Source organism: Drosophila sulfurigaster, chromosome 2L (assembly GCF_023558435.1).
Source record: "Drosophila sulfurigaster albostrigata strain 15112-1811.04 chromosome 2L, ASM2355843v2, whole genome shotgun sequence".
Classification (NCBI taxonomy): domain Eukaryota; kingdom Metazoa; phylum Arthropoda; class Insecta; order Diptera; family Drosophilidae; genus Drosophila; species Drosophila sulfurigaster.
This window is the reverse complement of record NC_084881.1, coordinates 13,898,092-13,915,757: the sequence shown is the minus strand read 5'-3', so window position 1 is coordinate 13,915,757 and position 17,666 is coordinate 13,898,092. Positions and strand designations below refer to the sequence as shown.

The following is a 17,666-nucleotide window of genomic DNA, read 5'->3' as shown; positions in this document are numbered from 1 at the left end:
TGCCGGCAGGAAATGTATGTAACAGGTAGAAGAAGGCATCTCCGACCCTATAAAGTATATATATTCTTGATCAGCATCAACAGCCGAGAAGATCATGTCCGTCCGTCTGTTCGTCCGTCCGTACGAACACCTAGATCTCAGAGACTATAAGAGATAGAGATATAATTTTTTTTCGACAGCATTTGTTATGTTTGTACGCAGATCAAATTTGTTTCATATTTTTGCCACGCCCACTTCCGTCCCCGACAATCAAAAAAATTTGAATAGCAAGCGTAATTTTAAAGCTATATATAATTATAACTATAGTAGTTGTGATTCCTGAAAATTTGGTTGCGATCAAATAAAAATTGTCGAAATTATTAAAGAAATACTTGTTTTTTGTATATTGTAGAAATTATTTCACTTTATGATTATAGGTCCATTATTATTTTAAATTGTAGTATTTTGCGATAGTTACTAATTTTAAAACAAATTATTCTAAATTAAACAAATCCATAAAATACATGCTTATATTCTTCTTTCTAAACTCTTTCCGTCTGTTGCTTATATTTTTCAGAGAAACAGCAATTTATAATTTTCTTTTAAGCTTCGGCTAACGGGTATCAAAAGTCAAGGGAGTCAAAGCTCATGTGGCGGACAGAAAGAGAAAGCAAGCGAAAATAGTTTCTGATAAGCAAAACGCCCCGAAAACTCAAGAGGGCGAAAAACGAAGAAAACGAGGAGGAGGCTGCAAATTCATTTCGTAATTGTGGCCAACGACCCAATCGCAAACAATAATAAATGGATCAGGCCTGGCCAACATGGCGGTTACTGAATCGCCTAGAAAGAGATGGAGAGAGTGTGAGGAAGAGAGGGAGAGTGAGGGCACAATAAAGGCAATAATGCATGATAATAAATTAACTGAAATTCACTTAAATTGTGCACGGGATTTTGGCAATTCCAAGTGAAAGCAAGACAGAGAGAGAGAGAGAGAGAGAAGGAGAGAAAGAGAGAGAACAAAACTGCGCTATCAGCATTGGCGGCGATGTTGGCGTCGCTGCTCAGCAGCAAATTAATAAAAATAAATTGAGTTGTCAAAAATGATATGCCAAATAAATTCCAACGCTGAGTAATCGCTTTTAGCCAGCACAACAACAACAACAACAACAACAACAACAACAACAAAACAACAACAACAACAAGAACTTACGGACCACCCAGAGCACAATGGATGAAAGCTTTGCCTTCACACACACACACACACACATACTTGCTCTCCCACTCGCTCTCCTTCTCGCTCACTCTCTTAGACACCACAACAGCCTCTTCCCGCGCTCACTTAACGGCAAGCATAACGATGAAAATCCAATTTAAGGCAGCCTCAGCCTCAGAGTGAGACAAAGCAGCTCTCATGCCATCTCACTCGCTCACTCGCTCTCCCTCTCGACTGCCGCATAAAGTGTAATAAAATAAAGTAGCCTCGCCGTGTGGAGAAATTAGAAGTCAGTTGTTGCTGCAGTCGCCGTCGCCTCTGCCGCTGCCGTCGCCGACGCCATCAACGTTGACGTCCTGGACGTTCCCATGCCGAAAATTCAATTTCACAATGAAAATGCGCGAACAAGAAAACTTGATGGCCCTGCGAAAAATGAGAAAATTGTCTTACGTATGCGCGAGTGTGTGTGTGCGCTTGTATGTGTGTGTGTGTGTGTGTGTGCAGGACAGAGCGCACAGCTGTGCGAGCAGCACAACAACAGAATAACAGCGCGCTGCTTTGGCTGGCTGACAGCGCAGCGCATGCGCGCATAATAACGGGAAATGCATAAATGCACAGCAAGGCGGCGCTTAGGGGACCCCATAGCAAAGCAGCGCAAAACGAAGCGAAGGCACGCGAGCAGCAAAACGAAGCCCGATAGCCGAGAAGCCGAACCCAACCCCCGTTTTGCGGCCATCTTTAGACGGCGACGACAACAGCGACGTCAACGTTAGCGCAGCAAACGCAGCGATAGTAACAGAAACAACGTCGCAGCCTCTGCGTCGGCAGTTAGATCATTCGCAATCGACCATTGCACGCGTTCGGTTCACATCAAATTCTGAGTGTCATATAGAGAGCATCAGCGTATAACAGTGTAGAACAGTTCATGCAAAATCTACGTGCCGATAAGCAGCAAAGTTGCAATCGAACGTTTTCGGTGTGTCCTCTTCGTCATCGTCTTCGTCTTCACCTTCGTTGTTGTTGTCGTTGTCGTTGTCGCTGGGAGTTGTAAGAGTGCGAGTGACAGACAAATAAATTTGCATCAATATAACAGAAATAAACACATTACAACAGCAATCCAGTCACGTGTGTGAGTTCGAGTGTGTGTTAAACTTGAAACTTTTGCGCTAAATTAGAGCTTTGATTGAGTGTGACTCAAAAGTTTTGCCTAGTTCACACCTGGCACAATAACAGTTAGAAACATCAAGCGAAAGAGAGAGAGATAAACGCAACACAAAACTTCAACTGCACGCACTCTTTCTTCGAACTTTTGACTTACCCGCTGTCTGTCAAGTGCTTTGAAACGCTCTTTACACTTTTGCCGAAAAGTTTCTCTTTGTTGCTGCAGTTGTTGTTCTTGCCTTTGAGTCAGCCTCTCAAGAACTACACGCAAGGATTTTCTTTCTTCGCCAAGCTTGAAGAATTACTGCCAAAATTTTCACGGACGGTAATAAGGTAAGTTTAACCAGATTAGAAACATTTCGCAAGAAAAGAGAAATTCAATTTGAGGTAGTTAAGAGAGTGGGCGGAAAAAAGATGCAAAACGATATCAATAAAACTAAACCATATTGATATTCTTAATGTCAAGTTCTTACAACGCACGTGCCTTTAAATCTAAAGATAATAATATTGAGGAAATTACAAACAGGAGTTTTAATCGAAATATAAATATTTATCAATATATTAGAGTACACAAATATAAAATCAACATAAAGAGTTTTTCTTTCACTTCAACTATATTTGGTCTTATTTCAGCAACAAGAATTCAAATAGAATAAGTTTATTTTAAATATAAATTCTTAATAATAATGAAGAGAGGTGGTAAATGTATATATTAAAAATAATATAATATAATAATAATAGTAATAATAATATAATGATTAAAAGTATACAATATCACTGCTTGGATTTCCATTATAGCTGTAAAGATTCTAAATAACTCTTTGACTGAGCAGATGCAAAATGAAGACAAATAGATGGCATTCTTCTTCACTCTAAGCATCTCTATAAGTAAAGTTTGCCAACTTCAAATGCAATTCAATTCATTTCAATTCGCTTCAATTCAATTCAATTTCAAGGCACAAACATTTTGCGCGTAATTTATTTAGACGTTTTTAATTTGCATTAAAAATTTCTTAATGAGTCGAAATTTGATAAAAATCTTGTACAAGTGTCTTCAAGTATGTATGTGCGTGTGTGAGAGTTTTTTTTAAGTGCCTCCACTCGAGGAAGAGGCACATCGAAAGTGTTTGTGTTGATGCCTTTCCTGTCAGAAATCGCACAAAATTCGTGAACACTTCAGAGCAGAAAAAAAGGATTTGAAGTTTGTGGCATGAGAAATTTTTTTTATAAAGCATGAAGAGGAACAATAAAGAGAAAGAGAGAGAGAGAGAGAGAGATTGAAAAGAAAACTCTTTTTCAACACGCTGCTTAATTGGCGACAGACCCAAAGTTGATCACTCCAAATGCAGTTTGAATAATTGATGGTAATTAAAAAGAGTGCCGAGCACTGCGGTTCTTCCCATTCCAAAATACACAAACTCCAATGAACTCCTCGTTTTTTTTATACTTCGAGGAGCGCAGACACGTGCTGGAGGGGAGCACAAAATCAATGGCCAATAATTTGCCAAACGAATCCGAAGCGCGCCAACAAATTAAAGTCTGGGTGGTACCAGAGGAGGTTACCAGAGGAGGCCACCAGAGGAGGCTACCTCTATCTGCTACGTCTGTAAAGATGGTATCGCAACAAAGCGAGCGAGAGAGAGAGAGAGGCAAAGCTACAAATTGAATTGATCAACCGCAAATTAATTGGCAGCCATGCAAACGCCATGTGGACTTCAGCTCCGACTCCGACTCCGACTCCGATTCCGACTCCAACTCCAACTCCTGGTCGAGTGGAGCTTGAGTTCCCCTCAATTGAGTGGGTGATAGTCGAGGGGTCAACACACAACTGTCGACTGTCGACTGACGATGGTTGGTTGCGAGTTCATTTTTGTTGTTGTTGTCATCGCCAAGTTTCGATTCGTTTTCATTTCGTTCAACTCAATTAGGGAATGAGCAGGGAACTGCGGGAATTGCGAATCGGGAATACAAAATGGGCATGAACAAGGTGCAAACTTTCTCCCTCTCTCTCTCTCTCTTTCTCTCTCTCTGTGTGTCTGCGCATAAAAATAAAATACAATTTGGCATATTTAAATTAGCAAATAGAATTATCGTACAAATGGCTATTGGGCATAGTTGGAGGTTAGTTGCCATGTTTATTGATTGCTTGATTGAATTGACTATCGAAATTGAAAACATTTTTTGAATGAACTGGGCCAATTACTGCGCTTGGTCAACCAACATCGGTGTGTATGGCGATAAGGAAAGCAATCAATTGGGAAATGCTATCAAATAAAAATATATTTGATCAAATTGTTTCGCAGGCATAAATATACATGAAATAATATAAATAAATAAAATATAAATGAAAAATTAGAATTCAAGTTTTATATATTTAGTTATAATAATAATTTCGGGTATGCTAAATTTAGATTATTTTGAACGTTTGGTTCAAAAACTTTATCAATCTGTAAATAAATCATTAATAATACAAATAACAAAATGAACAACTGAGAATCTTTTCGGAAAATGCAATTTTGTTAGAGATTTTGATAAAATCGAAATTTATTTTCTTTTTTACATATTTTGATTAATAATAAAATTGATAAGTATGATAAATTGAGATTCTCTTGGGAGAGTGTGGAATATGTTCTATGTTCCACAATTTTTCCCAAGAATCTCTCAAATTGTCAGTTAAACAAGCCGAGAGAACCCCCGAGGCGCAACAATAATAACAACAACAACAACAACAACAACCACAACAAGAACAACAAGAACAACTGGAACTGAATGCAGTTACCCGTTGGCAAATGCATACAAAAAGCAATTTGCTTTAATTAAACAGAAAATTCAATCAAAATATTTATAATAAAACAAAACACGAACCACGCAATTGTCCAGAGTGAAATATTACCAGCTCACATACATATATGGAAATGTATTCAAGAGTGTGTGTGTGTGTGTGTGTGTGTGTGTGTGTGTGTGTAGACCTCCTATATGCGGGCGCCCCGAAGACGTATTCAAATTGAAGGGTTGGCTTTCGTCAAATGTCACCCGTTGCCTGTTGCCTGATGCCTGCCGCTTGCCGCTTGTTGTTGCCCCTTCTCGCCTTGCGTGTTGCACAATTGGCGACACTTGGACACGGATCGCAGTCGGAGCAACTGCAGCGGGCGGTGGGTGGAATGGGAGATGGCTGGCAGCTGCTGAGCTGCGCACATAATTCAATTTAGTGATATTTTCGTAGTCAGAGATTCCCTAGATAAGGCTGCATTATTTTAGGTACCCTGTAATTTGAACAGCAAACAAAGAGAGCAATCTAATGGACTTTGTCTGCTTTATAAATACCTTTTATGATTGTCAAAGCTTTAACTAGTGATCTATACTTTAATTATTATAAAGAAGTAATCCTTAAAGATAATAAAATAAAAGAAAGGAATGGAAAGGATAGGAGTGGAAAGGATAAGAAGGGAAAGGAAAGGAAAGGAAAAGAAAGGAAAAGAAAGGAAAAGAAAGGAAAGGAAAGCAAAGGAAAGCAAAGGAAAGCAAAGGAAAGCAAAGGAAAGGAAAGGAATCTGTTTGTTTAGACAATAGGAAAATTGTATAATTAAATTAAATTAACAGAAATTCCAAATATATACGTTTTAGTATTATTATTATATTATTATTATTTCATTTTAATTTAGTATTTAATTTTGAATATTTTACATTTATATGAAACATTCCTCAGATTACATTTTAGCTTATTAGAAATCAAACCAAAAACATTTTAGCTTATTAGAAATCAAACCAAAAACTTTCACAAAACTTACAAAATATATTAAGGACAATAATATATTATTTTCCGCAGAATTAGTTTAAAAAATGAATATTCCTATAGGGTATTTTGTCGAGCTTGATACTCGCCTAAATCGTGCCATTTAGTTCCTATATTTTTTTGTGTGTTTTTGGATTTTTCGTGTTTTGAGCCTAGGCGCGAGCCAATTGACGCAATCAAATGCGCTTAATGCAACCGCAGCAGCAAAAACAAAACACAGCCAAAAACTGCAATCAACGCCAGAGACAGGGACAGAGAGAAGGGGAGATAGAGAGGAGAGAGGAGGACGTGGACGTTGCGCCAGTTTAGTTTGATTATGTGGACGGACAATTCTAAAAACGGATGCACTTTACTTTTCGCAAAGTGATAACCTCATCAACAACTGTGAGCCGAGTCCCACACACACACACACCTCCTACACACACACACACACACTCACACACGTTGCACACCTCTTGGCGGCGTAAAATTATCGCGCTTTTAGGCACAGCAACAACAACTTGAAAGCAAGAGAAAAAAAAAAAAACTGCAGTTGTTGTTGCTCATGTTGCAGCTTCGTCTGTTGTTGTTGCAGTTGTTGTTGTTGTGTGGGTGGCAGGCAATTTCGCAAATGCGTTTAAGTGGCTCTAATGCAGGCGGGATGAGGCAAAACGAGGCAGCGATTGCAGCTGACTCGCACGTGGATGCAACAACGACAACAACTATAACGAACTCGAATCTCTCATTCTGTAATTCTCTGTTTCTGATTCTGATTCTGATTCCGATTGCGATTCTCTGTCATGTCTGGCTATGTGAATTATGCCAGCTCGCGAAATTTCACGTCTATCTCTCTCTCTCTCCCTCTCTCTCTCTCTGTATTCTCAGTTGTTGTTTTAAGCTCGTTTAGTCGCGATTCGTTGAGATTTTGTAGGCCCGATAAGTCCATTAGGGCATGAAGAGGAATCACGAGTGTGTGTTTCTCTCTCTCTCTGTGTATGTCTGTGTGTGTGGAGTGACGTTATGGCTGTGACTATGACCTTGGTGGTTGAGCCACCAGATTTGCCAGACAGGGGATTGTGGTGGGGGGGGGGCGTTAGATATCTGGGTTAGTTGTTCGACTGTGGACTACGGATAGTGTCGCTATTACGTATGTGAAAGCGTCTACGAATTTACTCTTTAAACTGTCTGACAGAAAGAAAGATTTCTATTCATAAATTAGTCGCCTGATCCTGATCTGGGAAATTGAGACAAGATACGAGAGAGGTAATTTGATCAGAGAGTGTTGTTATATATACTTGTGAACAAGAAAATTTAGTTTTTAAAAGTGTACAACAATGGAAGGGTATAGAAATATTTTAAAAGAAAAATTAGAAAGGACAAATGATTAGGAAATTTCGTAATAAAGTAAAAATACTTTTTCATATATTTAGTGGGGCTCCTAAAAATGAAAATGTCGGTTTTAGTCCCAAGTAAGTATTAAATATAATAAAATTGAAGAGAAGGATATCCTAGAAGCTCAATTAGAAAGAACGAAAGATTATGAAATTTTATAATAAAAAAAATAAATAAAAATGTAATAAAGTAAAAATACTATTTATATGGTATTTTTAGATACATTGAGTATAATAAAATTAAAGTTTATAGGATTTTACATAGCGAAAATTTATATGGTATTTTTAGATTCATTCAGTATAATAAAATTGAGGTTTATAAGATTATACATAGCGAAAATTTTAGAAAAATATAAAATCAAACTAATGTAGTACAACAAAAATATTTTCAAATATCATTAGGTACATTAAAATTGAAGAGTGTAAGATTGTTAAAAACTTTTGAAAAAGATTTTCGTATTTAACAAAATTACAAAGATATATAAAGGTATCACAGAATAACATTTAAAATAATACTTAAGTCGGTTAAAAATACTATTTTGGTAATGTTTTCAGATACATCAAAGTACATAAAATAGTAATTTATCAATCTAGTTACTTTCAATTTCATTATTTCGCATCTTTAACAATTTAAATTGATTAACTTCCATTGTTGTCGCTAAGAAAACAGCTGATTCAGCATCATTGTCAACGTTTCACTCTGAATAACTTTTCAAACAAAATTCAACTGCCATAAAAATGCAGAAACAAAACCAAACAGCAAATAAAAAACATTGAGAAAATAATAAAAATTAACTCAAAATTAATTAAAACGCATCAAAATGTAATGCAATTTGCAGCAGGGACGTCTGATGCGCATTATGCAACTGCAACTGCAACAGCAACAGCAGTAAAAGTAATATAAATATAAATTAATAATGTCACAAAAATAACAACAACAACAACAACAACAAGGCGAGCAATTGCATTAATTGAGCAAACAACAAAGTGGAAATGCGTCTGCGACAGTTTCTCCGTCCAGTGGCTGTCCAACTGTACAGTTGTCCATTCGTCCAGTTGTCCAGAGCAGCAGCTGGAATTGAAATTGGGGCTGTGCTGGAGCAGACAGAACAGACAAAAGAGTGTGCATGCATATTCATGTCGACCAATGCACTTTGTTCAGTACGTGTAGTCAAGGCACGACTTTAGAATACTGCCACCAGGTCTCTAATTAAAGTGGGCAAAGGCGATATTTGGCCTTTTTTTAAATAAAAAATTATTTAAATTATAAACAACTTGCTTTTTGAAAATTTGTTCATTTTATATTTAGTGGAAATAATTAAAGATTATTGGAAAAATATATTAAATCGATTAACATATTTTTACGAATTTTACATCACCCTAAAGTCAGAAGAGTCAAACATGTATTCACTTTTGCTCGCCACTGCACTATGGGTCAAAAGCCCAAATTTGCGGCATAAACTCTAAAAATGGACCTAAGATTCTGAAAATTTGCACAAATATCTGGGAGAGAAAGATAGAATTTCGGAAAAAATTTTGTGTCAATTTGACCACGCCTTCCTCCCGCCCCCATATAACCGTCCGTATGAAACACTGGATCTCAGAGACTATAAGAGATAGAGCTATCATTTTTTTTCGACAGCATTTGTTATGTTTGCACGCAGATCAAGTTTGTTTCAAATTTTTGCTACGCCCACTTCCGCCCCCGCAAATCAAAAAAATCGAATAACAAGCCTAATTTTAAAGCTAGAGTTAGGAATTTTGGTATATACAATAATTACCATAGTAGTTATGATTCCTGAAAATTTGGTTGCGATCAGATAAAAATTGTCGAAGTTATTAAAGAAACACTTTGAGCAGCGCTGCTTGAGAGAACTCATAAACACCTGCAACATGTATTGTTATTTTAAAAACGGGCAAAAAACGGGCAAAAACCATTACTAAAAATGGATTCTATAGAGATTTGTTAAAAATATTACATTTTTACCTTTAAGGCACTTTGAGGCACCTAAAAGAAAAGCTTCACAGAACACATGTACTTTTGTTAGAATAAGCTAGAACAACACATTTGCAACACATTAGTCAAAACAACACAAACATTTAGAAATATAGAAAAACGTTTAGTAACTATTAATTTACATACCTTGACCTTTATTTTCCATTTACACACTTTTAACTTTTAATGTTTGGTTCAATTGATTTACGAGCTGCAAGTCGTCAAAATTTTCGCGGGTTTTTTGTCTAAAACAAAACGACACTGAACAGCTGACTTTAAAAGCGCGCAAAAAATTAGGGGTATTCCCAAAAAATTTTATCAAAATTTTTTTATATCATATAAGTATTCAAGATACCAAAAAAATAATTAAACAACACTATTTCAAAAAAAAAAAAAATCATTTATGCCGCATATTTGGGCTTTTGGCCCATAGTGCACTGTATATGTAAAATAAATTTTTTGATCTTCGGATAACGAAATTACTTTTGCGAAATAAATTAATGAAAAGCAACCTTACGAAATTTATACTTTTATGCGATATTAATATATTTGACTTATTATTTGTTATAAGTATTATTCTGTTTTTATTCGAGCCTATACTTTTTATGACTTATTTTTATTATTTATGTCATAAAAGTAGTTGATAGAAATTAAGTTGATACCATATTATGGAATCATGTGTTATTTTATTGATATAACATTATTGTTATTATTATCAAATAATAAATCGTTTATGTTATTTTCAATCTTTAATCATACCTTCTTATATTTGATTCCATTTTATTAGTAACTACCATATTATGGAATCATGTATTATTTCATTGATATAACATTAATTTGAACAATACCAAGTAATAAATCGTTTATCTTATTTTCAATCTTTAATTATACCTTCTTATATTTGTATCCTTTTTATGCATTTTAACCTCCTCTTCAATTTTATAGAAGAGTTGAAAACATATCTAATATTTTCCCCACTCTGAATATGCCCCATTCAAAATGCTGGCCCCGATATGAAAACAAATGCACTCGCCGAGCGATAAAAAGTTGTCGACTTCGCTTGATTAATTTGAATTAACCAAATTAAAATGAAACACAAGTCAATCAGCAGCAGCGACACCCAGCAACAAGGGGAGCAAGAGAGAGGTAGAGATACATATATGTACTATATATACAAAAAAGGGGGAAGCAACTCCAAATGCATTGGCTTGAAAAGCGCACGCAACAAATAAACATAAAAAATATTTGTGAAAAAAAAGCACACAAAAATGTTATTAAATTTTTAATTCCATTAACGCTGCGTAGAGTGCACACAAACACGGATGTGGATATGAATGTGGCAAAGAGAAAGCAGACAATGGAGGCGACTCGAGTGCAGTTTGCTGTTGCCGTTTGCTGTGTTGCTGTTGCTGTGTTGCTGTTGCAGCCTAATGCAATTGGGGTAGACACTGGCAGCCGCTGGCTAATCCTACAGCTCTGATTGAATTTCCCGTTTTGGCGACGGCTCGTGGCAGAAACTAGCGACGGCTGCTCAACTTGCCACACGGCGCATACACACACACATACACTCAGACTGCGTGTGTGTGTGTGTGACAACAAAGGCAGCTCCGAGTCCGAGCTTAGCACACAGATTTTGCCCAGTTTTGTCAGCGCCTGCTGCACCTCCAGCTGTGGCAGCTTCTCGTTGTCTCCTCATTCTTCCTCGCCTCTTCGGCCAACTCATCGAAATCGTTGCGCTGTTTAGTGCGCTGCTAATTGAGTTTCGCGTGTTGCACGGGGGTTGTGTGTCTGCCTCTGTGTAAGCGTCAGCGACAGCAGCGTGTTGCATTGTCTACGCCTAGGCCCAAAAGCCGCTCACAAGTGCATTGCGTGCAATTGGATAATTGCATTTGCAGTCAGCGACTGTGGCAAGTGTTGTTGCAACTGCAACTGCAACTGCATCTACGTGTGTTTGCCGCTCATAAAGTGGCCCCCAAAGTGTGTTAATTACTTGGTCAGCCTAGAAGCAGGCAACACTTTTTGTTACTTTCTTTAAAGAGAATCAATCTCTTCGGGAGCTTGAGTTTGAGGTTGGAATTTTAATATGTATTCAATAATGGGTTGTTATGGTATTAGCTTTATTCAACTGATTCAATACCTTAATAAATATAAATATAAGACGTTAACTTTCTTGGTAGAATCCATCTATGATTTAAGATTTTCATTTTTATCATTTTGAAATTCTTTAATTTTTGAAAGAACTTGTTTAATGTTTTTCTTCAAACTGATTTTTAAAATATTTGTTTCTACTATCATCATTTACATATTGCTTAAGCATAGTTTAATAGGTAATGATCAGAGTTTATATATTTTGTTAATAATTATTAAAAGAGGAACAACTTAATAAGAACCTTAACAACACAGCGATAATAAATGAAAATAAAACCAAACGTCAATACAAAGTAGAAGAACTACATCAGTGTTTAGATAGACTTTCTTTTAAGCTAAGAATATTTATTTAAAAGTTTAAATTAAATATTCGTATTTCTTATTAAACTAAAGTTAAACATTAATATAATGTTTAAATATTGTATAGTAAGTTATAGATATTCCACTAAAATAATAAATCATACAACGAAATTGATAGGATATTAATTCATTTAGTTTAAAATAATTATAAATTTTCTCATGTTTTGCTATTACTATGTATTATTTTATTTACAACTTTAAATCATTGTAGCTTGTATCTTAAAGATCGTCTTTTTTATTGTAGCTTGTTTCAAACGACAAAAAGTCATCTTATAGCTCATCTCTAATTTGTCATTCAATTTTATACAACTCTCGAAAAAGTTAAATCAATTTGCAGCATAGAACTGAGTGCTTAATAACCAAACAAATGCAATGGCGAGGACAAAACTAGATAGTAGATGCATTTCTCATCAATTTATGATATGGAAAAACATTTGGGAATAGAATTACAGAATGTTTGCTTTCATATTACGAGTGGACGGAGTGTTGTGTGTGCTCGCAATTTCCTGTGCTCGCATTTCTAGTTATATTTCAATTTCAATTGCAATTAAAATTAATTGTGTGCATACTTCTGCATGACACATTACAGCTGATGGCATGCCACACACACTATATATACTACATATATATGATAGAATTTGCAACGCAGCCATCCAGGGAGACGGAACGCAACGCAACGCAACGAATCCATTCAAAACTCATGAATACAACAACATCAACAAATTTGTTGCCGCTTCCTTGCGCCATTTTAATTTATTTGAGTAAATTTGTTAAAAAACTTTATGAATTTTATTTATGGCCTGCACACGTTCGTTCTCTCCTCTCTCTCTCTGTCTCTGTCTCTTTCGCTCTGCCCGCTACCCGCTGTGGACCACAAGTGTTAGCATATCATGTTACAGACTATTTCCGCCAAATTTACACACGCAAAATAATTTAACGGCATCAGGAGGATGCGCGTATGCGAATGCGGCGCGGTTATCCTCGACCTCGCTTTCCTCCCTCCTCCCTCCTCCTCCCCTCCCCGCTCTCTCTCGAGCTACTGTTGCCAGCTGCGTCCCTGAGCTGCGTACGGCGTGGCGCCAATAAATTTCCATTTAGTCAGCATCAACAGCCGAGCCAAAAGCATCACCTGCAGCTCCCTCCTCTCCAGTCTCCATTCACCATTCCCGCCCCCCTCTCTACGCTCCTGACCAGAGCATTCCATTAGAATTGTGAGAATTTGTAATTTTGCATAATTGTTGTATTTGGAGTCCGTCGGCCGCAAAACTCATTTGCCAAATGGAAAATTGCCATTTCGTGTCTAATGTTGCACATGCGGCCACTGCCTCCTCAACCTGCCACCAACAGCAACAACAACTACAACAACGATTCTCCTCACTGTGCAAAGTTTTAGTGGCACCCGAGAGTTGGGAAGCTGTGTTAGGTGCCATGCCAACGTTACCCTGTAACTGTTGTTAGTGAATTAATTTCCATTGAATAATTTATGCTGAATTATTTGGGCGTATTAAATAGACCGGCCCGGCACATCGGTCCATGCACATTTTGCGGGCACTGTTTCCGTTCCAACTACGGCTTAATGGTGTGGCCCAAAGGGGCCCAGCTATGCATATTACCCGGAGAGTAGCTTGTTTTTGCCCATAATATGTATCATATGTATGTGTGAGTATTCGCACACATTCACAACGTATTCGCAGTCGCAGTCGCATCGTGTTGACTGACCCCGGGGTGTTAAATGTAAATCAAATCAAAATGCTATTTCTGAAATTGATTTTTGAAATTTTAATGGCACGCTATTTGGAGTAGCATTTTAAATAGTTTATTGTGCGCAAGTTGTTGTGGACAAACTGCGAGATTTGCTCTGCATCTAACATATAATATTTATTGAGTGGATGAGAGCTAAACAGTTAATGGAAGTTATAGTTGAATTGTGGAATGAAGGATTTCATGAAAGTCCGAACATGCAAAATCAGCTCAAGTCCGGGTTTATTAATTTAACTAGATTATGGCAAAAGATCAGCCAGAAATTTCAAATCGAAGGTTAAGAAAGTAAAGTGATGAAAAGATTTTAATAGGAAACATATGTATATCGTAGTATACATTGTAAACTAAGATTCTAAATGGTTAAAGAAGAATTTACTAAGAAAAATGTAAAAGATTTACATAGCAAATACGGACAAACTACGAGATTTGCTCGTCATCTAAAATATAATATTTATTGAGTGGATGAGAGCTAAACAGTTAATGGAAGTTATAGTTGAAGGGATTTTAGAGTTGAATTGTGGAATGAAGGATTTCATGAATGTTCGAACATGCAAAACGAGCTCAAGTTCGGATTTATTAAGTTAACTGGATTATGGCAAAAGATTAGCCAGAAATTTAATCGATTTAAGTAAATTTACCAGATCTCAAAGCGAAGCGTAAGAAAGCAAAGTGATGAAAAGATTTTAAAAGGAAACATACGAAGTATACATTGTAAACTAAGATTTTAAATGGTTAAAGAAGAATTTACTAAGAAAAATGTAAAAGATTTATTCTTAAATTAAGAGATTTGCTCTGCATCGAACATATAATATTTATTGAGTAGATGAAAGCTAAACAGTTAGTGGAAGTTATAGTTGAATTGTGGAATGAAGGATTTCATAAATGTTCAAACATTCAAAATGAGCTCAAGTCCGGGTTTATTAAGTTATGGCAAAAGATTAGCCAGAAAATTAAACAGATTTCGAAGCTTAAGAACGCAAATGAAAAGATTTAAATATTAAACATATATACTTATTTATAGTATATACAATACATTGTAAACTAAGAAGCGTGTGTTTTTAGATCAAATATGTTTTATTTGAAAAACACAACTAATTGCTGTATGTGTATATGTTTTATATAAAGCATCTTCTTTAAAATGCAAATTATTAAAAGATATTTACTAAGATACTTTTATCTTTTGTTATTATAGTTATGCTTTACTGCCAAACCTTTTCTTAATAAAGAAAAATAAAATCATATAAAGTTTCTTGTAACAATCTTAAGAGTAATAGGATCTTCTCACAAGTATCATTTTCACATCATATAAAGTAAGTTTTCTAACTTTCCCATACGAACTGTGGTTGATTACTTTCTCTCGACATTTTGACTGGAAGAGTGAAGTTTTTTTCAAGCGATGTGGACTATTCATGGACTAATTAAGAGCTAAACATGCAAAGGCGCCAACTGGGCGGCAATTGCACTCATAACTGATGTTCAGTTGATGAAGCAAGCTAACTGAACTGACAGATTGACAAACTGACAGACGGACAGAAAGACTGACTATGTGAGTGAGTGAGTGAATGCTGCGACTCTTTTGCGGCAAATGCAATTAATTTAAATCAATTGATTCGTTTGAGGACAATTTAATTGTATGCAGACAGCGAACTGCACTAAGCAATGCAAAAGAGAAACGACCGAAAGAGAGAGAAAGAGAGGGAGAGAGAGAGATGAGCGAGAGGCAACAAATGAAACACAAATCGATTGTAGATTATTTGTCATAAGGCTGTAATTGTCTTTAATTGAATCGAATTGAGTTTGAGGTGCATATGACAACATTAAAGGCGACGCAAAGTCGGCCCGCATTGCAGTCAGCATCGCTGTCGCTGTCGACGTCTTCGTCATTATCATCACCGTCATCATCATCATCATCATCATCATCATCATCAATTGAATTGCATTTAAATTACAAGTGCGCCCCAGCCACAAATAATTGTACGTGATTGGCAAGTAAATTAATCAAAATTACTGACAATCTTTAACCAATTTTCGCTGTTTTCTCAATTGACAATCTGTAACTTTGTATCTGTATCTTATGCATCTATCTTTGTACTTGTTCTCTCTCTTTGCAGCTCGGTCCTGCAGCTGCGGGCAGAGGAATGTTTTGCTATCAGTGCCCGCCCGCCCTGCATCCCTGCGGACCGCATCCGCCCCGTTTGCCCACACTGGACTATCCATTTGCTGCCACGCATCCATGTGAGTATAAAAACTAAAACGCTTCTACAAAAATATCTGCCAGATACATCTAGCAAACAGATGCTCTGTTTTTGAGGCAAGTTGAGTGCCTGGCAAAAGTGCAATCGCAACTCTCAATAGAAGCCGAATTAAATTTTAGATAAAAAGCCAATGATAATCGTCGACAACGGATTATATTCGACTCGTCCTCGCACTCAAAGTATCTTCTAGTTACATTAACGAATTATTCTATTAGTGGCACGCTGTACGTGCTACACATACACACTTACACATATACTGGGGTAGACATTGGAATGGGTTTTGTGTCGCATATCGGATTACATGAACGCACATGTCGAGGGTTTGTTGCATGAATTATGCGCAGAAGTTTTGTGTCGAAACGGTCAGAGGGTAAGTGTGTGCACAAGTGCCAATAGCACAACGAGACAGACAGAGACAGCTAGCATCAATCACACAGACAGGGCGAGAAAGAGAGAGAGAGAGGATGAGACATAGGGACAAAGAGAGAGAGAGAGAGGCTTGCAGATTGAAATAGAGAGAGAGAAAATCAACTTGGTTCTAATTGAATATTCGCAAGCTTAATGAATGAACTGGTGAAATCGATTACAATGAAGATAATGTATCTTAAATACATAAACATTCTTTGAAGTATTCGGCATAAATTATGTTATAGAAATTGTATAATAATCTTAAGCTTGATCTCAATTACTAATATGAAATGTATATCTAGAGCCTATATCATAAATATGATCTTTTAGAAACATTTTCAATTCTAATGAGAATAAATTAACATCTATATTACAAATAGAATAGAATAGAAAGATATATATACTTAAGAAAGTAGTCGATGTGAACAAAATGATGTAAATTGAATAAGGATGAGACTAATTACTAATATAATTACATTTTAGTTACATTTTAGTTCAATTTATATCTGATGTTTGCGAATGTAAAAACTCTATAGCTTAAATGTGATATTTCTTTAAATTTTAAACTCTAATGAGAATTAACTTTACTGTATTCGAGTGTTCCATTACAGTTATACAAATAAAATGGAACTGGAAAGTTAATTTATACAAAATTTAGGAATATTAACTAGATAAAAACTCCTCAAAATGTTTACCTTATGTTTACTTACAAATTGAAATAAGTTTGTTATGTTCTTCGTTTGTGACTCAGAAAAGCATTTCAGTTAAGCTTTTAGGTGCAACGAATGGAATGCTATCAGCTATGCACTTGGGTTGCACTTCAGGCATTGATAGCAAAAAGGGCTCTCTAAAAGTGCTTCAACTAATTTTTTGTCATAACTCGCGATGCAAAAAGTCAGTGAACGAGTCATTCAGCCAATCAGTCCATCAGTCAGTTAGGACAGCCGCTCACTTATTGACAATTCGCGGAATGGCAAACGCATAAAAATTCCATTAAACGCCATTCGTCGAAATGTCGAAAGAAAACCACAGAGCAATTCGATTTCCTATTCCCCTTCCCTCCACCCTCCACCCGTCCACCACGCCACTCACGATAATAAACTTCGCCTTTTGAGCGAGAGCGAGCATGCAGAGGAAGCTGCCCATCATTGCCATATAACTATAATTGAATAAAAAAAAAGAATAAAAAAAAAAAAGCGAAGCGAGGCGAGGCGGCAACTCA

At 36.4% G+C, this 17,666-nt stretch overlaps 1 protein-coding gene across 1 annotated transcript in view; it reads left to right on the top strand.

Annotated features, from left to right (window-relative positions):
• The first annotated feature begins 1,981 nt into the window (after positions 1-1,981).
• LOC133845301 (probable serine/threonine-protein kinase DDB_G0267686) overlaps positions 1,982-17,666 on the top strand; it is a 38,015-nt gene continuing 22,330 nt past the window's right edge. The window contains exons 1-2 of the mRNA XM_062279734.1: positions 1,982-2,686; positions 15,893-16,016. Of these exons, the coding sequence (XP_062135718.1) occupies positions 15,920-16,016 (97 nt within the window). The 5' untranslated portion in view covers positions 1,982-2,686; positions 15,893-15,919. The remainder of the gene's footprint in view (positions 2,687-15,892; positions 16,017-17,666) is intronic.